The sequence below is a fragment of the Microtus pennsylvanicus genome, chromosome 2, assembly GCF_037038515.1.
Source record: "Microtus pennsylvanicus isolate mMicPen1 chromosome 2, mMicPen1.hap1, whole genome shotgun sequence".
Taxonomy (NCBI): Eukaryota; Metazoa; Chordata; class Mammalia; order Rodentia; family Cricetidae; genus Microtus; species Microtus pennsylvanicus.
In genome coordinates this window covers 110,544,040-110,561,377 of record NC_134580.1, presented here as the reverse complement: position 1 = coordinate 110,561,377, position 17,338 = coordinate 110,544,040, and the positions used below count along the sequence as shown (strand labels likewise).

Genomic DNA, 17,338 nt, shown 5'->3' with positions numbered 1-17,338 from the left:
ATCTCCTCCCAGATCTTCCCCACCTTCCCATCCTTCCAACTCCACAACTTACTTTCACTCTTGAAAACAAAAAGGCAAAAAAAAAAATCAAACAAACCAGATTTTTTTGAAAAGCATGATAAACACATTCATATTTAGACACACAGAGACACACAAAAGCACAAATACATACACACACAGAAAGATACACCGACATGTAGACATCAGTACACACATCAACACAGAATCAGACTCACAAAAACACACATACACAAAAGCACAGACACACACAGATACATCCAGACACACTCAGACACAAACACAAACGACTAAAAACATATAATTCTTAAACTACTACAAATGAAAATTTAGAAAAATAATTAGGGCTGCCCTTAGAACCATGAGAAAAGTGTTTATTAGTTGTGCATTTACTATTTGGGATCTGGAAATTGTTTTTTTGTTTGTTTTGGTTTGGTTTTGGTTTTTCGAGACAGGGTTTCTCTGTAGCTTTGGTGCCTGTCCTGGAACTAGCTCTTGTAGACCAGGCTGGCCTCGAACTCCCAGAGATCCAGCTGCCTCTGCCTCCCGAGTGCTGGGATTAAAGGCGTGCGCCACCACCGCCCGGCTGTTTTGTTTTTGTTTTGTTTTTTTTAACAGCAACAAGAATGGTGCAGTAACAGGAAAGTTCTAGAAGATGCAACACTTCTACTTTAAAATGAGAATCTTGTGTTTCTGGATTTTATTGCTTGCAATAAAACCAATTTTTTTCTTTAAAAACAGTCCTACTATGTAGCCCAAGCTAGGCTTAAGTTTGTAACTCTCCAATTGCTAGGATTCTATGTATAAGCCATTCATCCCCACCTAGGGACACTTCTAACTTTTCAAAAGAGAAATTCATATTTCAGTTTGAAGGACACACTAGGATAACATGAAGGTTGAATAAATCAGTAAAGGGACACTGTGCCCACAATTTCAAATGGATCAGGAAAAAATGTAAAGAGTGCATGAGAAAACACAAAAAAATATGATAAAATATTAACATTTGGGCAATTTGGCTAAAATGTAGGGTGTTCTTCATACTGTTCTTGTAATTGCTCTAGAAGCCTAACTAATCAAAACACAGGGCTAACAGCTGCACCTGAGGAAGGGACCCACCATGCTCTCTTGTAACCAGTTGCATCCACGGGAGATTGCGCCTGGCATCCATGGAGCTGCCTGGCTACTCCGTATGGTGACCACCATGGTAGGCAGGAAGTGAACAGACTCTTGAAGGTACAGGAGGGAACCGCTGCCTCTCAGCAAGCAGCGCTGAGGATCTTCAGGGCACACAGGAACCCATACATATCCCCTCCAATGCATACACACACACACACACACACACACACACACACACACACACTACAGGAAATGATAGGGAACCCCAAAAGAGTAAACGTATATCCAGATGACACTGGTCAGCACTGCAGTTGGGGGACTTGTGGACCAGTCTGTTTTGTGAAGAATAAAGATGAGAAACTTGGGACAAGAAGACCAGAAAGCTAAAGGAAACAGGTGGGACATGTTACAGACATTTGCTCTGCCAGAAAACTCGAGTCTGAGGAGGCTGAAGAACTGAGCAGAGGTACCAGAGATAAACATCACTCTATACCATGGGCCACCATTGTTGGCTCAAAGAGCATGGCTACACCAGACGCAGAGCATCCTGGGGATGTTCCAGCAGAGCAGGCCAGCCACTGTGGAAGATGTCAGAAGACAGCATTCACTGCGGGGAGAGTCAACCACTTTCATCCATCCATTGCCGTACGCCGGAAGCACAAAGCGAGCTTTTTCTTTTTCTTTTTTAATCTTTTTTTTTTTTTTTTGAGAAAATGAGAAACAAAAAAACAAGTTTCCACCTCCTCCCAGCCTCCCATTTCCCTCTCCCTCCTCCCACCCTTCTCCCCCTCCCCCCACTCCTTTCCCCCTCCCTCTCCAGTCCAAAGAGCAGTCAGGGTTCCCTGCCCTGTGGTAAGTCCTAGGTCCTCCCCCCTCCGTCAATATACCCAAGAGATGCCCTATCATATGACAAGAGCATTTGTTCAACTATGTTCATAGCAGTATTATTTGTAATAGCCAGAACCTGGAAACAACCTAGATGCCCTTCAATGGAAGAATGCTTTTTCTTTTTTTTTAAAAAAAAATATTTACTTATTTATTATGTATACAATATTCTGTCTGTGTGTATGTCTGCAGGCCAGAAGAGGGCACCAGACCCCATCACAAATGGTTGTGAGCCACCATGTGGTTGCTGGGAATTGAACTCAGGACCTTTGGAAGAGCAGACAATGCACTTAACCTCTGAGCCATCTCTCCAGCCCCCAAAGTGAGCTTTTTCAAGAGAATGGTGGACAAGTCTGATTCTCAGCATCTCTGACTTACTGGTCTTGGTTACCTGGACTTTTGGAAACTCCATGATATTTTTAATATGCAGCCAAGTTTGAGAATCTCTGGCTTCAAACACACAGTCTTGGGGTACTGCAAACCTAAGAGCAACGGGATTGTGCGGTCAAGCCCAGAGTTCCCTCCTGCTGCAGAGAGAGTTCCTATTACCGGCCATAGGAAGATGGAATTCGTCCTGAAACTCCTCTACCTGAAGATGTGTCTCACTCCCACAACTCTTGCTCATTTCTTGCTACCATTCAGAAAGGGTTTGGGTTTTGGTTTTTTTGCTTTCTATTTGGGAACTCCCTGAATTTAGGTTGATTCCAGAACTGGCGATCAATGTCTTTTGGTAACTATGGGGAGACAGGGGCTGTGACTCAGAATGTGACTCATGGTCCTTCCGTAAGGGTCCCCTTACAAGGAGATGAAGACACGCAACATCAACCTGGGGGCCTCCACACACACGCTCACACATGCAAGCGTATCACACACACATACAGGCAGTGATGTATGTGACCCCTGCATTCAGAGGCAGAGGTAAGAGGTTATTACATTCAATGTCGGCCTAGGCTTTTAGTAAGACTGTCTTAAAAACAAAACACAGAAGCCAACCTCTTGGGAAGAGAGAAATGGCTCAGAGATTAAGAGCACTGACTGCTCTTCTAGAGAACCCAGGTTTGATTCCCAGCCCCCATATAGTAATCCAAAGCCATCTGTAATTTCAGTGGTGGGGATCTGTCTTCTTTTGGCTTCTGTAGGTAACAGGCACATGTGTGGTACACACACATACACAGGCAAAACATCCATATGCATAAAGTAATTTTTAAAGGGCTTCTCCCATCAAAAACCACACACAATCTGGAATTTAAGATATGTTTATTTGTTTAATAGGAACATTCAGGTATATAAATAAGGTAAATACTTTCCAATATACAATATATCACATTCTTACACTGCACTGAGAAGAATCTACATGTGTTCTATACAATCCTAAGTGCAGAGAGAAGGGCAGGGCATGGTGAGAACACTGATTTAGTAAAGCCTGGCTTAGAGAAGTTACTCAACAGGAACACACACACAAGCACATATCTATCTAAGAGAACTAAGGATTGTCACATGGATGCCACACAGCCAAGTGCTGTGTCCCAGGCCCCCGTCTGAGGACAGGAAAGCGGCCAGGCAGTGTAGGACAACTGGATTCAGCAGGTCCCGCCACACAATGAAAAAGGCTAGGAAACTAGGGTGCTCTGTGCCGTCTGCCACTGTGATCCCCACTGCTGTTAGGAAAAGTGTTAACTTCAGCTCAGACTCTAGAAGGGGCCAATGAGCCTAAGAATCCCAGGATAGATTTTCTGAGGTGATTTCTGACATCTACAGTCACCAAGGAGCACTGAACTGACCTGAGTCTACCTTTGGTTGTGTGACTCCCAACCCGTCCCCTGCTCTCGGTCCTGCTGCTCCACCTGTGACTTCTCCGGAGTCCCTAAACTGGACAAAGAGTTGCTGCCTCTCAGGGTCCTAATGGTTCCCCTGCCTCCACTCGTTCACTTTGTTATTCAGCCTTCGACACCTGCTCAGTGTCCCAAGACAGAAACCAAGACATGAGAAAAACCTCATACAAAGAACTCAAACACGTATGCACATTCAGCTCACTGCAAAACACTCTTACCCCTTCTCTACATCAGTGTTCCTTTGAGAAAAGCCAGAAAGACCAACACACAAACCTAACGGGTGAGAAAGGAATTCTAGTAAGGGGGCAGAGGTGGCTGAGAAGGTAACACCTAAAAATTTCCCTTGGGGCAGATGGCCATGTGGAAAGTCCTTCTGATGCTGTACTCATTCAAAGTCCTTCAAGAGCTAGAGCTGGGCATGGCCATGGTCTAGGAAAGCAGTGCCCCAGGACCTCTGTCAGCACTGGACTTCTCTCTCCAGATAAAGGACTGCCTGGTTCATCAGACGGCACAGTGAAGGAGGAGGGGCCAGGGCTGGCAAACACAAGTCCAGAAGAGCAAGAGGAGCTCCAGTCTCTGGATTCTAGCAACAGGCCTGCAGGTCCCATCAACACCCTGGGATACTCCACAGTCAGAACTGAAGTTCCTACTCACGTGGTCTGAGAAGCTCCGGAATCATGTTAGCCAATGCCATTCGATCAAAGGGAAGGCTTGTCCAAGACACACACCCACATACACACCCTCTCTGTCTCTCTCTCCTTCCCCAATTCCCCATGTCCATTCAGAAAACTGATTAAACATTTCTCCATTCATGATTAATAATTATGTGTATGGGATCCTTTGTTAATCTAGAACAGACAGAAACACACCACCTGGCCTCAATGGTCACCTGCTGTAATCTGTTCTTTTAAGAAAGAAACGCAGGGTGGAACGCTTGTGGTGTCAAGAGCACAGGCAGGGCTTTTAGGCTTCAGGCTGGTGTACTCAGCAGCAGGATTGTTTTCTCTATCCTGTCTATTCCTGAAATACACACCTGTAGAGAGAACCATGGATTCCTGCACTTGCAAGAGTGCAGGCCTTGGTTGGGGAAAGTCGGGTTCAGAGCAAGACAGGCCCTTGCTGCCCAGGGTGAGGCACCACCAGGTCAGAGCAAATAGTCTTCCTGTGAGCAATCTCAGCCACAGGAAAAGAGGAAGCAGCCTCACATTGTCCCTCAGCCAAGGTGGCTTCGATACCATGGGAAACAGCAAGCTGCTGCATAGGGCTCTTCCCACTGGACGGCTGAAGTGCTCCTCTTGGAAGGACAGTGTGGTCACTTTATAGGACACAAACAGCAAACTGTGTGCAGGCAGTGGGAACATGGGAGCTGAATACCCATCAGCCCATCAGTGTGGGCCGAACCACTCATTGAGTTCAGTTTAAACAGAATAAAAAAAAAGCAACTACTGTTTATTGAGTGCTGACTATGTGCCAGGCACCTTGCTAACCACATGCATTAGCTCAGGAAATCCTCACAAGCATCCTCACAGCCAGCTGCTTGGAAGTGAAGACTGCCAGCAGCCTGGAACCTGGCCAGATGGAGGCTGTCTGAGCCTCAGGTCCGTCTTCTTCACATTGTTCTCATTTCTAACCCAGAGCTTGTTTTCCCATCCTTAAGATGGGAGAACACCTAGCCAGAGCATCCTCTGGAGTAAAGGAGATAACGCATGCAAACCCTTAGCACTGTGCCTGGCGCATATTAAGCACTATATGTTTGCAATTGTTAATAACACACTGCTGCACTTAGCCAGCTGGAGAACAAGATAAAGAGCCGGGCAGACAGGCACTGACGAAGAGGAAGGGTGGGGACAGAGTCTTCAGACAGCCAATGGATTTGAAGACCACTAGTCATCAAACTAGTTTTTACATATTCTGCCCTTCTAGTCTCAAAACCATCCCATGTCCTAAAACCCCAACACTTCAGCATACAAAGCACACCTCTAAACTACCCCCAACATCACAGTCTTTTGACCTTTGAAAACAACAGTGTGGCCTGCCCAGTGAAGCAGCAACCCAACGGTAACAGTCTCCACCCACAGGAGAACCCAGGGCCCATGTAGCGTCCCTGCCAGTCAACTTGAAGAGAGGAAGGCTAGAGAAGGCAGAAGGTGAGCCACATTCTAACAGAACCGGTCAGCGGCTAGGAATGGACTCACCCTGGAATAGCGTGAGTGAGGACCTATCTAGGATGCTGCAGATGGGCCTAGCAAAGCCCTGAAATAAGGACCCTCCTCTACCACTTGATCCAAACCCCAGCACCCTCCATAAGGCCCCCCTCAACCAGGGAAACTGAATCAGGAAGTGGACGCTAATAATCTCTTTACAAACAGGATGCTGGGCAGCTGACTAGTGTGTTAACGGGGAAAGGAAGTTTCATTTGCCCAAGACAAGGGAGAGTCTGAAGCGCTGCCCAAGAATTGGCCTCCCCTCTTCGGAAGCTGACAGTTCCTTCTGGGCACCCTCTGTACCCTGTGCTCCAGAGAGAGTCCACCCATAGCTGACTACCTTGTGTCAGAGCTACCCTGCCACCCTCGCTCAGGTCTCCCTCCTCATCCTGACCTGGGCAAGAAAAACCACCCTCTTCCCACATGAGCCAGTGAACAGGAACAGTGGGCACAGACACAAAATACTCTGAGAGACAAGGACAACATGACCTCAGATGTTCCTAACAAGAAGCTTTAGCTATGTTAGTCCACTTTGGGAGTGAGGAAAAGTCTCCCCTGGAGATCTACCTCAGGCTGACTTCACAAGAAAAGTGACTGCCATACAATCTTGTGTGTGAGATACCCTGTCCTAAGTCCTTACATCACTCCTCCACCCAGCTCCTTAACAGGGACTGACCTCAGCTTGCCATGGGCTCAGTAAACTCAGGGACACATTCAAATCTGGTTCTTGCCAATCCAGCAATTAGCCCATAAGGTCTTTGTTGAGTCTTCTGAAATATCATAAAAATAGTTTCACAGTCCACCTATATAAGATTACATGTTAGATTTAATATCTCTGAAGACCAGTTCATGTTTACTACAGTACATTAGGAATAAATACATTTTAAATGTGGTTATAAAGCACACACTAAAAGGCTGAGATTGTGAAACAGGCTGTGTGTGTGTATGTGTGTGTGTACACTCTCCAATTTCCTTACAGGACTTCACTTTCAGAAGTAAGATACAAACATGAACTTTGTTTTCACACTGAGATGGTTAAGAGGGTGGGAATAACACACAAAGGGCAGGCCCCATTTCCTGGGAACATTTGTGAACAAACTCACCAGGGAACCACCATGGCTTGTTCTGTCTGTCAGCCTGGGTTCTGCGACCCCACTATCACTGGTTATAAGCTAATAGTCAGCTAAGCACTGGCTCAGGCCTTTCTCAGGCCCCCAGGACCTAGGAGAAGGAACACTGAAGAACTTCAGGTGTGGGGACGCCAAGGACTAGACGTTCCCGTCCTGCGAACAAACTGTGAGATGCAGTATTCTGGTTCACCCGGCTCTCATTCGAGGGGCCTCAGAAGGCTGCTAGGAACAGATGGCATACAAACAGAAAAACAAAACCCTCTAAATTAAAACTGCACAATACTTACAATCACACAAAGTGGAAATATAAAGCCATGCATGAAAGTGACAAACACTAAATTCATGACAAGGGAAGGCACAAAAATTTTATTTCTGACAAAATGAGTGTAAAGCAAGTTATGTGAGCCACTGAGACGTGCACGGTGCGTGTTAAAGTCGTCTCTCAGATCCTGCCTACTTAATGGGACAAACAACATGCTGTACAGACACACGGTGGCACTGCTCTCCTGGCTACTGGACTGGCAAGTCTCCTGTTTCCCAGGAACTCAGAAAAGAATACAGACCTCTGGCTGGCAGCTCCAGTGAGCACCGACTTTCAGTGTGTTCGGCACCAGCAACCACTTCCTCAAGCCTCTGCTGCTGCTCAAGAGTGAGTCTTGGCTGCTGGGGACTGGAGTGCCTTCTCTATCTAGTCTGGTGATCCAAGGTCATTTTTCAGTCAGAAAAGTACAGTCTCCTTCCTAAATACCACTGAAAATCTTAAGAAGACACTGACTCATCCTAAGAGCATTTGTAAAATGCACCTGAGTGTATTTCCTTTTTTGAGTGCCCAAGACATGACTCAATAGCAACAGGGGCCTCTAGTGACAGGAACTTCTCTGGAGAGTTACAGAACGGGTGAACTTCCAGGGTAAGTCAAAAAAGCAGAACCCTGAGAGCAAAGCTTCCCAGCCAAGGCCACACAACCCAAACCCCAGGCATCAGGGGGTTCAATGCAGCCCTGGGAGCTGAGAAAGAAAAGCCACAAGGCTGACGTGGACGTCGAAGCTCAGAGCCAAAAAGCCGTTCCACCCCTACTCCCATGTGGGGCACATGGTGGCGCATGACAGACACTCTGAGAGCTGTCTGTTTATTGGAGGAGATAGAAAGGCTAATCTGAAAACAAACTGGCACAGACCAATGTGCTTAAAGCAAGTCATGGCGCCCTCCTCAGCAGTGGGGACACCGTGGCCATGGTGTTGACATGCTTGGGACAAGTTCTTTCTCTGCCACCTGCTCCTGGGCCTGACAAAGAACCAGCCTCTCGACTTTTCAATTTCAGCTTATGCTTAGGAAGGAAAAGAACAATCACAGCTTACACAAACAACAGCAAGAGGTCCCCAGTAACATAAAAACTACATCTACACTGGTCACATTTCATAAGAAGTGTACAATGAGCCTTGAGAAGATTAGCCTTGCCGTAGTAAAAAAGCAGGACTCAGGGATTCTGTGACGAAGTCCGGATAAACACACAGACACACATTCACCTCAAGAGTACTATGTACACAACACAGCAGCAACACAAGTGGCCTCCAGGCAAGGGGTATGTGAACCAAAGCCCACTGCTCCCCACCCCTCACGAGTCCCCAGACGAACTCAGCAGCAGCAAACCCATAGCACAAACGTGAGGGCCTCAGCTCTGAAACAAACAGTCTGGAGGACCTCCTCCAGAAGTCCTCGGAGCCTGCGTGGCAGGGAAGGCTTGACAGTGCATTCTACTGCATATACCTGAAATACTACAGTGTGGGGTTCTCTTTCCAGACTTCATCAATTCTTCACGCTTTCTGAGAAAAATGAAGCCTGAAATCTTCTTTCAGTCTGTATGGTGAACGCAAACTAGGAGCAAAGCTCCTGTGCCCTCTGCAGGATTTTGGCTTGGACAAGAAGCTTATCTGATCAGTAAGCCTCCCACCTCTGTTCTACAGAGGGTGGCCCTCCACTGCTCCCAGACAGGGATGCCTGCAGAAGCCCCAGTGAAAGGTGTTAAGCAAAAGCAATGAGGCCATGAAGCTGTGCCAGGTGGGAGAGTCTCTCTACTATTAGACACAGATGAACGGATGACCTCTCAGACAGCCCAGAAACTAGATGGGTAGGGGTTAGAACCACCAGCAGACCCCGAGCTGGGCAACACTGTCTTTCATGTTGTTCAATACCTGTACTTAAGAAACCCAAATGGTTCTTCCCTGTGACTCCTTTGCAACTCAAAGCTATAACTTACTCACAGCCCACACTATAAACAGACTGTATATACAGATTTTTAAAAAACAAAACTCACAAATTTAAAAGGGAGGGAAAAAAAGACAGTGAGTTCTAGCTTTTCATTATCTAAGTCACAGCATTTGGGCTGGCCATGGTGACCTGCCCCTCTCATTCAGTCCTGCTCCGGCTCTCCTGGCCCTGGGTGGACACTACTCGTCTTCCAAGGCAGAGGTCAGAATCCCCTTGTCAGTCAGGTGAGACTTGAGTGTGTTGAAGATGTGGAGCTGCTGATCCGGCCGCAACGTCAGAAACTGCTGAATCAGTTTGCTCGGGTTTGGGCCCCTACAACAGAACAAGAAGCCTGACTGAGCAGGGGAGGTCACTCTGCTGGCCCAGTTATCCAAGTGAAACTCTGATCTGTAAATTCACTATTAGTGGGGGGGGGGGGACCTCAGACAATCCATAAACATTAACAACTAAAAACCACGTTCAAGCTTAGGATGAATTTCACTGAAATTAAGAGACTAATTTGAGGATATCATCATACTTAAAAAATCCAGTCAGGCATGGTGGCACACACCTTTAATCTCAGCACTCTGATCTCAGAGTTTGAGGCCAGCCTGGTCTATGGAGAGAACAGCCAGGGCTACACAGAGAAACCTTGTCTTGAGAAAAACAAAAAACAAAAAAAGAAATCCACTCATGTGGTTCGGGTGGAGGGAACCGTACCTGATAAAGCTGGCAATGTACACATTGACAAAGGTGGCCATCAGGTACTGGCAGTCAAAGCGATCCATGATGCCTCCGTGACCAGGGATGGTATTGGCAAAGTCCTGTTGGAGCAGAGAAAAGAAGGGTGAGCCTGGCCTCACAACAACCAAATCCCAGACTAAAAGATCCACCCCATAACAGAGCCCTGCTGGGTAGACAAGGTGATGAAAAGAGGTATACAATCAAATGCTCAGGTAGTCACAGAATACAACTAAAATTCAAAATGTTCTTTTGTTGAAAGAAACTAACAAACTAAAAACTGACTTTTACTTTGGCTTACTGACCCCCAAGTCCAGCACATGGGTCAAGAAGAGCAGGCATTAAGTGCCAAGGTACATAAACTGGTATGGTGGAGTGGTAAATGCTGACGGAGCAGGGCAGAGAAGGAAACGTGGATGGGCAACAGGAAGTGAGGGGTGAGGGATAGAGAGGAGCGTTTCCCTACTTTGATTTTAAAGGCTCGTTTGAATCCACTTGCGAAGAATCCTCCAAAGGGACCGATGAGAGAGGCAAAGGTGGAGAGAGCGATGCTGTGGATCTGGAAAGGGTACATCCTCACTGTTTTCTGAAGAGAATAAGTGAAATTCAAGTCAAGCAATGGGAAAGTCTGGCTTTTTACAACTATTGGAACAAGTTAATAAAACTAGTTCTCTCTTTTTCAATTAATCAGAAGACTGAAGGGCTGGAGAGATGGTTCAGTGGTTAAGAGCACCTGCTGCTTCTGCAAAACCTGGGTTCAGTTTCAAGAACACATGGTGGTCCTACAACCACCCATAACTCTAGTTCAAGGAGATCTGTTTTATTTTCAAACTAAATCTCAATCTTACGATTTTATTAATAAAGACTCTAGAGTCAGATGCTGGGATGAAAACCTACTAGCTCAGAGAAGTCGAGGAGCAACCAACCAACTGACCCTCCTCTTCAGCCAACTTCAAAAAAGAGAGAGCTTCTCTTCCACAGTCTCAAACCAAAAAGGCTGCCAAACTCAAAATCCTTCTCTACTGCTTCCTGTGTGTTTCTCTATTCGTCTTCCTGACTCTCTCTCACTCTCTACCACTACTTCCTGTGTGTTTCTCTATTCGTCTTCCTGACTCTCTCTCACTCTCTACCACTACTTCCTGTCAACTAGTTGCTGGCTCAGCCTCTTGACTCAATGTTGATTTTATTTAATTAACATAATCTCAGGGTTCATGGTATGATCAAAAATTCCACAACAGATCTCTCACCCTCTTCTGGCCTCCACTGGCACTGCACACGCATACAGCCCTAAAAGCAAAACCCTCATACATATAAAAGAAATTAACCTAGGGGGGGAAAAAAAATATTGGTCCTTGTTTTTAGTTAAAGTTTCTAACATATGGCCCAATAGTAGATAGTAAGATATTCTGGCCTGGAGTAGTGGTACATGCCTATAATCCCAGCACTGGGAAGGCAGAAGCAGTAGGATAAGGAGTTCAAAGGTATCATTAGCTACAGAGAGTTTAAGACCAGTCTATACTACATAAGAACTTGTCTCAAACAAACAAGTAATCAACTTCCTATGCTGTTTTGCAGGCAATATATAAGGAAATCCAGTCTTAGCCTTACAGAGAATATAATTTTAAAAAGATGTGTATTTTAGCAGTCTTCTCAGAGAATTGTGGGCATTCTTTCACCAGAACTTGACAGGCATAGTTTCTTAAAGCTTAGGGGCAGGCTGGGGAGATGCTCACCAGTTAAAGTATTTGCCCTACAAACAAGAGGACCAGAGTTCAGAGCCCCAGAACTCATGGAAATGTTGGGTGTGCATGCTGCCAGCTGTAACTCCAGACTCTGAAGAGGATCCCAGAATAAGCTGGCTAGCAAGAAAGCATAGTGCTAAGTTCATGATTTACTCAAGAAGCCCTGCCTCAAAAGAATAAGATAGAAAGAAGAACAATTGAGAAAGATTTCTGTCATCAACCTTAGGCCTCCACACACATATGTATGTATATAGACACCTAAAAATATACATATATTCATGCAACCACACACACGAAGAGAAGAAAAATATCTGAGAGCCAGGTGGTGGCACACACCTACAATCCCAGCACTCACAAGGAGGCAGAGGATTCCAAGTTCATAGTGAGATCCTGCCTCACAAAAACAAAAGCCAGAAGAAAAGCTAGGTACAGTGTGGAATCTGAAGTCTTCCTAATGAATTTTTGTGCTTCTTCACATAAATCCATTGGTCTACAATGTACTGCAGATGGATCTTTTACCCAGACATGACTATGAACACCATACACCGATCATCTAAGAAACACCAGGTCACTGCTATGCAACTATTATGCAAATGTGGGCACATTCTGTCATGTGAGGTCAGACAGCTTTGAAGTGCCAGAAAGCCACCATGTTCACAATGACAGGTGCATGTTTTCAAAATTCTCATTTTCACCTGAAATGTGGATTTTTGTCATTGTAACAACTATCAGTCATTTTCTTTGAAGTGACAGGCTTACTTCATTCTTCTCAAGAAAAATGTCCCATTACACCCAAGTCTTTTCAAATAAAAACTCTATACTAAGAACTGAGCAGCTAGTTGAGCTCACAACTTACACAACTGTACGTCTTTCTTTCCTTGGAACACACTATGCTTCAGCATTTGGCAGAAATACTTTCTGTGTATTTTCCATTTCAGTACAGAGAATATTAAAATGGTGTCGAGGATCGGAAATATTTTAATGAAGTTACTAATTTTAGAATCCCATCAAGGGCATACACAAGAGCAACTGTCTTGTCTACATTTGCCAGGAAGGTATAGCATTGAGCAAGCAATCAGGAGCTAGTCCAGGCAGGGCTGTAGTTTTAACTCATACCCAAATGTCACAAATTTTCACCACTAATTCTGTATCATCAGAAGATGTCAACCCAGAGAAAGAGGCACATATTATTTAGAAAGCAGCCAGAACTTCACAGAGATCTCAGGGTCCTCTAGGAACCCACACAATAAGAGACCCACTCCTCTAAGTGACATGAAGTTGGGGAAAGGTCTCCTCTATCCCGATCCTGTTCCAGAGCTCAGAGTTCTGGGAGGAGGGGAAGCTAGCATCTCTGGAGGGAACCCCTCTCTGCAGCCACCCAGTATGTAAGTGGCACATACCCAGCCAACTATCGACTGGACCACTCCAGGGATGTTGTACTCCTGCAGGCGGAAGAGGTCAGACGGCTCACAGTCCACCGTGAAGCTGTTGGTGTCATTGTTGTATTCCACAGGACAGACGAAGCATCTGTACCCAGACATCACATAGGAGAGCTAGGGATGGAGAGCAGAGGGGCAAGCAGGAACATCAGCTGTAGACATCCAGCCTGAATGGCCAGCACCATGATTCTCAGAGTTCCTCCCACCTCGCTCACTGGATGCCATGGGCTCAAAGAAAAGTTTGTGTTTCACTACATGTATATTTTACCTGAATTGTTAAGCAAAAAGGTTCATATGTCTCACTGGGGACACACAAATATATGTCCAAACACAAATCTTGAAAAAAAGACCCAGGAAAGATCTGAGCAAAGAGCTGTAAGACAATTCTTCCCACCTATGGAGCCCTGCCCCCATTGTGCTAAGAATCTCTAAAGTCAGTGCTACAGAGAAGCCATGGTAGGGATGTGGTGGGGAGGGTACAGTGACAGGCAGCCAACATTAGAAAAGGGAAGGACTGAGAATCAGCAGCAGGGAACGGTGTCTTCAAAGGGTTAGAAGATTATAGTCCTGGACAAGCCATATGCAGAAGAAAACCTTGAGAGGAAGCAACACTTCTTACCTCACCCCTTAATCCAAGCTGCCAGTCGCCACCCCAGTCTTAGTTTAATACCTGGTGCCTGGGCATAAGAGGACATATAGGGTATGCATGGGCCCTACACAACAACCTGAAAACTGGAAGCTGCTATGCCAGTTACAAAACTTGTTCTTTTGAGCAAGGTCAGCACTGGGCAGGAAAGAGTCTCTGGTTTGGGAAGACATATTCTCCACTCCTGCACAGGCCTCTGAAGACAGTGTCAGGCCCTGTCCCCTCCCCATCCAGACAGTATTTATCACCTACCAGAAGGCCAAACACCACAGTGGCAAAGAAGCCCCCAATGAAGCCTTCCCAGGTCTTCTTCGGAGAGAGCTGCAGACAGAAACACACTGTCAGCAAAGGATAAGTCTGTAACTTCAGTTTGGTGCTTGGTTACTTAGGAAAAGTATTTCCAGCCAGGTGTGATGGCACAAACCTTTAATCACAGGTCTAAGGAGGCAGAGGCAGGAGGATCTCTTTGAAGCCAGCCTGGTCTACCCAGTGAGTTCTAGACCAGCCAGGGCTACACAGCAAGACCATCTCAAAACCATACAAACAAGAAGTGTTTCTACATAAAAACCCTCTTCAATTAATCATATCACTTTCAAAATTCTCTCCAAAAATGTTTTCCTTATTTCCTATCCTATGTTTTTCAGATTAGTTTTCTTTCTAGTCCATTAGTGACTTACACATTTATTGTATTATAAAAATATACATTAGTAATAATAATCAAAGACCAGAGCCCCAAAAGTATGTCTACATAAAAATATTTTATTTGGTAGGTTTTTGGAAATAAGTATTTGCCTATTTCTCTTTGGGCTTTTTTTTCTCTCTTACATATTTCCCCGGAGTGACAAAAGACAGCACTAGAGTAGATACACACCAATAAGATTTCTTCTCTAATCCACTGACAAGCCATACAGAAAGCACTACCACCCACTGGGACAACCCATATCAAGGTGACCCACTTACCTTAATGAGCGGGGTCCGACCAAAGAAAAAGCCAAACATATAGGCCATAATATCATTACAGATGACACACGAAATGGGAACAATGAACCTAGAAAAAAATCCGAGAGAGGAGTAACTCTACCAAGATGATCTCAGAAGTCTACCAAAGAATGTCAGTAATAATTCAGCACCAAGATAACTCATGGTGTATTTGTAACTCTTTAAGATTTAAGTTGAGAAGAAATATGGGAAGAGGAAAGGAATCAGTGAAGTGGGAAGGAAGAGAGGGCAATAAGGGGTGAGTAATGAAAATATATTGTATACACATATGAAAACATAATAAAATACATTACTATGTTTAGTTGATTATCTATAAATACAAATTTAAAAAGAAAGTAAGTCAGGCATGGTTGTACAAGCCTCTAACACCACCTGGAAAGGATAAAAAAGGATTGCTCTAAGTTCAAGGCTGGCTTAGGCTACACACAGATACCATCTCTAAAAAAAGCAGAGGAAGAACACACACCAATGCTGTATCTAGAGCCTGGCACATGACTGGTATTCATATGTTCACGGAATGACTGAACAAATGAAGACAGCATTTTATAAATGCCATTTGAATCTCTTTCATTACAAAGTAGTACATGAGCAAGATAACAAACTGTTCAAGGTGAGGGCATTTGCTTACTTCCCACCCTTTATACTACTCCTCAAAACAGCAACCTAAAATCTTTTTCTGCCTAGTAATTATCTTTATGTTTTTAATTAATACACATCATATAGTCATACTTAAATTTCCCATGTTAATTACTAGCACTAATATTCTCTATGTGTTTGAATGAGAATGGCCCCCACAGGCCCATTTATGTGACTGCTTGGCCATTGGTTGGTGGAACTGTTTGGGAAGGATTAGGTGTAGCCTTGGTGTGTCACTGAAAGCAGGCTTTGAGGCTTCAAAAAAGTCTAAGCCTTCTGTGTGTGTGCATCCATCTGTGTCTCTATCTCTCTGTCATGGACTCTCCCCAAATCCAATGTTTTCTTTCATGTTTTGGTCATGGCAACAGAAAAGTAACTAAGACCAACTAAAGCCCAGGGAGTGGGCTATTGCTGTAATAGGCCTGTCCATGCTGTTTCTGGAGGAATGTGGAACTTTGGGACTTTGGACGAGGAAAGTAGTTGAATGCTGTACCAGGGCTAACTTGACAGTTCTAATAGGACCTTAGTAGCGCTCAGTGGACTGTGGATGCTCAGCTCAAGAGGTTTCAGAGAACAGTATCAGCAACTGAGCCAGAGACCATTCTTGTGATAGTTTCACAAAGAATGTGGCTACTTTTGCCCTATCCTAAGAATTTGCCAGAGGCTAAATTGAGGAGTTTTGGACTAATTTCGTTGGCAGAGGAAACTTTGACGGACAGCCTAACGTTGACTCTGCTGTGGTTACTAGTGATCACTCTTCTGCAGATGTTCAATGGAAAGGAATAGTGGGGTAAAAAGAAAGGGCAAGTGTTCAGTTTGAGGAGAAAAAAGAACCAAAAAATTTAATGTTGGAGCCAAGGTTTGTGCTGAGAGAGATAAGGAGAAATGGATAAAGTGAGTGCTGCCCTCAAGGTAAGACATCACCCAGCTAAACCTACAACTTGTGAAAAGTTTTGCCTAAGGAATTATCTGTTCCTTAGAGCAACAACAATCAAAGCTTATGCAAATGATATTCAAGGAGGAGGTCAGTTTCCATCCTCAGCATCAACCAAGTGATTCTGGCTTTATTCATGAAAGACACAGAAGCAAAGGGGTTTTGGAATCTTCTCCCTAGGTTAAGGAAAGCTACTGAGGACAGACATGTGGCAAGAGAGTCCCTGAATGGAGACCCATAATAGCCTCCGTTGTGTGAGGCTGTCAAAGTAAGGCCTGGATTGTACTGTAGACCCCAGAATGTTGGAGGTACGAGAGCTGTACCAATAAGTGGAACAAGCCCAAGAAAAGAAGTGTGCTGTAGTCGACAACGCGGGGAGGAGACATCTCCACCTCTGGCATGCGACATGGAGCTACAGGATTTGGAGTTTGCCATGCTGGGTTTGGTCTTGACTTTGGTCCAGTATTTCCTCACTACACCCCATTTCCTCCCTTGGAATGGTAATACAACTGTTGTGCCACAGTATGTTGAAAGTATACAATTTGTTTTTTTGATTTTACAGGGCATTACAATTAAGAAATTGCCTTAAATCTCAGAGATTTTGTACTGTGAAGCTATTGAGTCTGAAAGATTATGAAGACTTTTGAAGTTCAAATAAATCCATTTTACATAAAAATATGGTCACAAGCCTACAGGGGCCAAGGAGTAGACTGTGGTGGTCTGACTGAGAATGACCCCATAGCTCACAGATTTGAACACTTGGTTGTCA

At 44.8% G+C, this 17,338-nt stretch overlaps 1 protein-coding gene across 2 annotated transcripts in view; it reads right to left on the bottom strand.

Annotated features, from left to right (window-relative positions):
• Positions 1-3,259: 3,259 nt before the first annotated feature.
• The window catches only part of Cds2 (CDP-diacylglycerol synthase 2), a 47,391-nt gene continuing 33,312 nt past the window's right edge, over positions 3,260-17,338 (bottom strand). For both annotated transcript variants that reach the window (XM_075962254.1, XM_075962255.1), the window contains 6 exons: positions 14,961-15,048; positions 14,253-14,321; positions 13,316-13,468; positions 10,640-10,759; positions 10,153-10,256; positions 3,260-9,765 (listed from right to left, as the gene is read on the bottom strand). In XM_075962254.1, coding sequence (XP_075818369.1) covers positions 9,633-9,765; positions 10,153-10,256; positions 10,640-10,759; positions 13,316-13,468; positions 14,253-14,321; positions 14,961-15,048 — 667 coding nt within the window. In that variant the 3' untranslated portion in view covers positions 3,260-9,632. The remainder of the gene's footprint in view (positions 9,766-10,152; positions 10,257-10,639; positions 10,760-13,315; positions 13,469-14,252; positions 14,322-14,960; positions 15,049-17,338) is intronic.